The sequence below is a fragment of the Nematolebias whitei genome, chromosome 23 (assembly GCF_014905685.2).
Source record: "Nematolebias whitei isolate Nwh7 chromosome 23, NemWhi1, whole genome shotgun sequence".
Taxonomy (NCBI): Eukaryota; Metazoa; Chordata; class Actinopteri; order Cyprinodontiformes; family Rivulidae; genus Nematolebias; species Nematolebias whitei.
The window spans coordinates 2,792,899-2,799,362 of record NC_056520.1 but is presented as its reverse complement, the minus strand read 5'-3'; the positions used below and the strand labels follow the sequence as shown (position 1 = coordinate 2,799,362).

At 42.6% G+C, this 6,464-nt stretch overlaps 1 protein-coding gene across 1 annotated transcript in view; it reads right to left on the bottom strand.

The window, feature by feature from the left end:
* cfap221 (cilia and flagella associated protein 221) overlaps positions 1-6,464 on the bottom strand; it is a 39,519-nt gene that overhangs the window by 16,820 nt on the left and 16,235 nt on the right. Inside the window, exons 8-11 of the mRNA XM_037696730.1 lie at positions 2,528-2,642; positions 2,256-2,376; positions 2,009-2,113; positions 889-895 (exon numbers count right to left, since the gene is read on the bottom strand). Coding sequence (XP_037552658.1) covers positions 889-895; positions 2,009-2,113; positions 2,256-2,376; positions 2,528-2,642 — 348 coding nt within the window. The remainder of the gene's footprint in view (positions 1-888; positions 896-2,008; positions 2,114-2,255; positions 2,377-2,527; positions 2,643-6,464) is intronic.

Here is a 6,464-nt window from a genome sequence, read left to right as displayed (position 1 = left end):
ACCCAGCGCTGTCAACAGAACCCAGCGCTGTCAACAGAACCCAGCGCCCTGTCGACAACTGCCGGCACCGGCAGCACTCAGCTAGAAGCCGCAGACGTGGCTTCTCTCACGTACAATCCCCTAAGACAGGGGTGTCAAACCCACTTACAAAAGGGGCCAAAATTAAAAAAAAATCAAACTAAGGGCCAATTTCAGAAACGACGTTAACTCAAACCAGACACCGACATCTTTTCTTGATCACAGGTTCCTCAACCAGAGTTTGATTGGTCTCATTTGATGTCTGTTGTGTTTTCAACATCATAATCGAATGTTTCAAAATTCAAGAGATAGAAGTATTTTACGTTTCACATACCATATGGGGGCCAGATAAGATGTCAACGAGGGCCACATTTGGCCCCCGGGCCTTGAGTTTGACACATATGCCCTAAGAGATGAGCGCCCTGCCAAGGCTAGTGACCTCGGGGAAACACTGTGTGTCCTCTAGGATTCATAAAAATTAATAATAATAATTTCACAAAATGTTTTATTGCACACGAGAGAACTTCTTTCTCTAAATCTGCTTTTTTTTTTTTTTTTTTTGTGAAAATGTTTCTTCGCTCCAACAAAAGTTCAGTCAGCTCATCTGAACGGTTTATTGTTTTGGTGAAACATTTTGTCCTTCATCCAAAGGACTTCCTCAATCCGAGGAGCCGCACACAATCAAACTCAGAGAAAATAAATAAATAAACCGTTTTTGAGGTCACGGCACCAAAGTTTTTCAAAAAGAAAAACTCTGAAAAGAAACCGTCCAGATGACCGGACTGAACTTAGCTGATGTTTGAGCATGAACGTTGGTGATGAAGAGGAGTCGACGGGGGAGAGGGCGGGCCCCAGAAACCATCTTATCACCAGCGAACTGGTTGGTCCACTGTGTGCTGCTTGTGGGACTGAGTTTGTTGGTGTGCGGTAGAGTTGCATTCAGGTCGAAAAAATCCGACCCGGCCCCGGCCCGTAGCCATCTTTTCTGAACCCCACTCGAACCGATGAATTAACAGTAATTACAGGTCCGAACCCCCCCGACATTTTAATTAAGCGTTGACTGCTTAGAATTATTAATGGTCGGCGGACGCGTGGTAAAGTTCGTTTTACGTTGGACGTTCGAGCTCCGTGGCTTCAGCGGTGTGTTCATCTCATCCGAAATCAGACTGCCTGCATCGAACGAGAGGAACACCCCGCTGAAGCCACGGAGCTCGAACGTCCAACGTAAAACGAACTTTAGCACGGTGACGCGCAGCTGAATAAAAGGGGCAGAAGATCGCAGCTGGGGGGGTGTTTGTCCTTTCATGGCCGCCAAAGAGCATTTAAACCCCGTTTCTGCCTTCATTCTGCATTATGCAGACACGGACCCTGCTCTCACCTGTTTGGGTCGTCGGCCACGTGCGTCCGCTGAGCGCAGCGGCTGTTGAACAACCGTTTGGGCGGTGGATCGCTGCCCGGCAGTGTAGTCCCATCTGAAACTTAACTGAACTTTATTTTACCTCTTTCAAAGACGGTAAGTTCGCCGTGAAATGGCCGTGTGTGGATGGTAAATGTATGGCAAGCCATGTTGTCATATAATTGGATTTATGGCAAGCCATTTTTCTATACAATTGGATTTTATGGCAAGCAATGTTGCCATATAATTGGATTGCGGCTGATTTGCTGATGCAATCAAAAGCCCGGCACCGACCCCGCCCGCCCATCCAGCACATTATTATGACCCAGCCCGCCCCAATTCGTGTCGGGCCCAGGATAAAAATGGCAGCTTCAGTGTGTGGCTCCTCGGATTGATGAGGTCCTTTGGATGAAGGACGAAACGTCTCAAAAAAAGAAACCGTCCAGATGACCTGACTGAACTTTGATGGATTTTTAATCTGTATTATTGAGCATGAACTTTGATGTTTCTTCGTTCCATTTAAGCATTAAATACGTTCTAAAGGATCTAATCAGGAACTCCTGCTAACATTCCATCTTCTGGTTTACCTTGTGCGGCGGCTGGCTTCTTCCTCCTTCTCGAACTGTTGAAGCTTTTTTACGAAGAGCGCCTCTTTCATCTGCCGGCTTTGCGGTCCCGTCGTGCTGACGCTCGGTAAGGCTGGAGGGACACGGGCGCCGGAAAAACAAGAGCGGAGGACTTTGTTTACAATTCTAAGGAAGTAAATAAATGGAACTAAAGGATACAACAAACAGGTTTTACTGGATTGGATGTGAGAGTAAAGTCAGTGGGACGCATCTACCTTGCTTCAGGTGTTTTGAAGAGGGTTTATTCACGTCTTTGATGAGCATCTTAGCCACCCCTGCATGAGTAAAGATGTCCGCTGGAGGCGTTGGTCGGTGGCCAACGTCGCTCTGATCTTTCTGTGTTCGGAGCAAAGAAGAAACGAGAGATAAACAAGTAAAACATTTGAAATCTTCTCGTCAAACACATCTTTTCTTCTTCTTCTCTCCTTCCAGCCAGATGATGAGATCCAGCAGAAGTGGTGGTTCTTTTATTCAACCTTTGACCCACCTTGAGATTGTCTGCATCTTTGCTTGAACGTGGAATGCTTTTACGTCGAGGAGACCGTTTGGCAATAGGCGGGAGTCTTTTGTCTCCTGCAAGTCCTGGGCTCGCTTCCAGCTGGCTGTTATTGGGACGAGTAAAGAAACAAGAGAACCGCATACGACTCATTGTACGGCCGTCGACAAACATTTATACAGTGATCTACGGCAATGGCCCTGGAAAGAAAAGACCTTGCATACGTTTGACCTTGATTTGTGACCTTGACCTCAGAGTTAGAGTGATGAAAAGATTATGGGGCACACAGTCTAGTGGTGGTACAAATGTGTCAAGTTAAATTATGTTGAGCGGCTCATGAGTTATGGTCCAAAAAAGGCAAATATCGTGTTTAACCTTGACCTTGATTTGTGACCTTGACTTTGGAGCTGGCATGATGAACAGTAGATTCAACGTTCCATCTAGTAATGATGCATTGGTGTATGAAGTTTCACTGCATTATCTTGAGCGGATCAAAAGTTCTGGGTGGGATACGAGAAAGTTTACAGACACACTGTACGTACTATAATACGTCTTTCAACGGGCGTATAATAATATAATATGTATAATAACAACTGAGTCAAGCTCACGTCAGTTTTATCGTCATTCCCATCACATGTGGTTCAACATGAGGTGGAATGAAATTATGTACTCAGGGTCCCAGTTACACCCAAAAATAGAAAGTATAAAAAGAAACAGGATCTAAGATATACAGACCCTTTTCAAAAAATTAGAATATCATGGAAAAGTAGTTTAACTTCCATAATTCCATTCAAAAAGTTAATCTTTAATAGACGATAGATTCAGGGCCACAGTTTAAACTATTTCAAATATTTATTTGTTTATTTTTACATAATTTGAGCTTCCAGCTCATGAAACCCACAAAAACAGGATTTTAAAAAAATTAGAATACTGTGAAGACATCAGTCCACACTGCTCAGTTGAAAAGAAGAAATAAATTAGGATCACAACAAGTCAATTAAAATATGGTTCTTTCAAAACCATATGTCAATCTTCAGTAACTTGGTTGTGAATCTCTGTCTTCATCTCTGCCTCGATGTGACATTGAGACAATCAGCCTGTGCATTGACTGGGAGTTCTGGAAGCCCAGACTTCCTTCATGCTGTCAGATCTTTGTTGTTGTTGCTCTGGTGCTCCTCATGTTCCTCTTGAGAAGACCCATAGATTCTCAATGGGGTTTAGGTCCGGCGAGTTGGCTGGCCAGTCGGGCACTGTGGCATCAAACCAGGTTCTGGTGCTTCTGGCAGCATGGACAGGGACCAGGTCCTGCTGGAAGATGAACTCTGCATCTCCATACAGATCCTCAGCAGAAGGAATCATGAAGTCCTCCAAAACATTCTGGTAGACTGTTGCTGTGACCTTGAATTTAAGAAAGCAGAGTTTACCAACATCTGCACCGGACACTGCACCCAGATCAAGACTGACTGTGGATATTTCACACTGGACCTCAACCAGTATGGGTTCTGTTCCTCACCCTTCTTCATCCAAACCCTTGGACCTTGACTTCTGAATGAAAGACACTTTACTTTCATCAGAAAAGAGGACCGAGGAACCCGACAGTTGTAGTCCATCTCCCGGATCTGGATGTGGTGGTTTTTGAAGCTGTGACTCCGCCTCGTTCCACTCTTTCTGGATCTCTGACAGATTCTGGATCTTCTCTGTTCGATGATCCACTGAAGCTCATGGTCATCTCTGTTGCTGGTGCATCTTCTCCTGCCACATGTTGTCCTTCCACTAGACTTTCCATTGATGTGCTTGGACACAGCGCTCTGTGAACAGCCAGCCTCCGTAGCTATGAACGTTTGTGGCGTACCCATCCTATGGAGGACACCAATGATGGTCTTCTGACCAGTTATGTCTGCAGTCTTCTCCATATTGAACCGAACTGAAGCAGTTTAATGACACCTGGGGGAACCTGTGCAGGTGCTTTGAGTTTAGTAGATGATTCGTGTCACACTCAGTTTGAAACATTCATGTCCTGCAACATTTGGGCTGATGTCTCCACAATATTCTAATTTTTTTAAATCTCTCATGTGAGACAGCATCGCAGGTGACTAATGCTAATCAATAACATTTAACACTTTTCATTTAATATAAGTTAAAGTGCTATAAAAATCATATGGTTGTTATTGAATATGTGTCACCAGCTGTTGCAAAAATTTGTAGCAAATAAATCTAAATAAGAGAGCTATGTTCTTCATCACAATCATTACATTATTTTATTTACAATATTACTCATTTACATTCCACGCTGTTTTAATGCTCATAATTGTGAATAAAAGTTAAATTCAATGGTGATTTTAACATAAACCGTTTTGTGTTCAATTCAGAGGGATTTATAGAATGAAAGAACTCGTGCTTTGATTAAGGAACTGGTCCCATCCATCTTTTATTTCTTTGATCTCTTCCTCTACATCTTTACTGGCTAATAAAAATAAAAGTCTAAATAAATAAGACGCGGTTGTTTTAATGGCTAACAGAACCGGAACTAAAAACAAACACCATCAGTTCATAACTTTGTTCACTTAATGACCAGAAACTAAACAAACTGGGCGGAACAAAACAGATAAAGTGCTAACGAGCGCAGCGGATAAAAGAAAAGGTTATGAATAAACGAAGGACTTCTTCTACACAAGTGAGGCTGTCTCGTTCTTTACGAGTATGAGATGACGCTCATCAAACACGGCTTTAAATCACAACCGATCCAGCGCATCTGTGTCAACAACGTTTATGTGAGGAGTGATGACATCGTCCAGATTAGATAGTGTGAGATTGATTATGGTGATAGGGAATGCAGAAGAGAACAACGGTCGTTAAGCTATCAAGTAGAAAGTGACTAAAGAAAGTTTGAAGTGTTTATGATATAGTTTCTGCCGTGTTTCATGCGGGAGATATGACGAGTTAAATGGCCTCGTGTTTCCAGTTTTAAAGAGAAAATGGAAGTCGACGGGTGTTTGGTTGTGAGCTTTCTGCACCTACATAAACCTGTACAGCAGTGACAGAAGACAAAAACTCCATAGTTCTGGTTTATATTTTGTGTATTAAATGTAACGATTAGGCTTTTGAAAAGTTTAAAGAGCTCAAAAGTTGAGTGTTTGAAATCTCCATGGCAAAATCTATAAAATGACGTCGTTAGAAAACGTTCAATTTATCAATGTACCAGTTCGTTCAGATGAAGTCCAACGTTCTGCAAGCTGCTGAAACTTGAAGCTGTGGAGCTCCAAGTATTGGAAATCCACTTGCCAACATCCAATTGTTACGTATGAAATTATTATTTTTTATTTCAAAATTTGTCAGAGTTGTTTGATGAACTTTGTTTGACGGCACCAAAACTCTGCTAGGCTATTCCTGATCAAGCTGTATGTAGCATACAAACAAGCCAAGCTCCATCTTACATTAAACATCTTCTTGTTCCTTATCGTCCTAACAGAGCACTTCACGCTCAGACTGCAGGTTTACTTGTGGTTCCTAGAGCTGCAAAAAGTAGAATGGGAGGCAGATCTTTCAGTTATCAGGCTCTTGTGGAACCAAACTACTCCTGGACCCTGTAAACTACCCCTAGACCATAGAAACTACCCTTGGCCATAGAAACAATATCTGGACAATAGAAACTACATATGGACCAAATAAACTACACCTGGACCATAGACACTACATCTAGAGCATGTAAATTACAACTGGACCATATACACTACACCTGGACTATAGAAACTACTCGTGGCCTGTAGAAACTACCAGCGGGCCAAACAAACAACTCATGGACCCTAGAAACTAACCCTAGACCATATAAACTACCCATAGATTATAGAAACTACTTCTGAACCATAGAAAGTATTCCTAGACCATATAAACTACCCATAGATTATAGAAACTACTTCTGAACCATAGA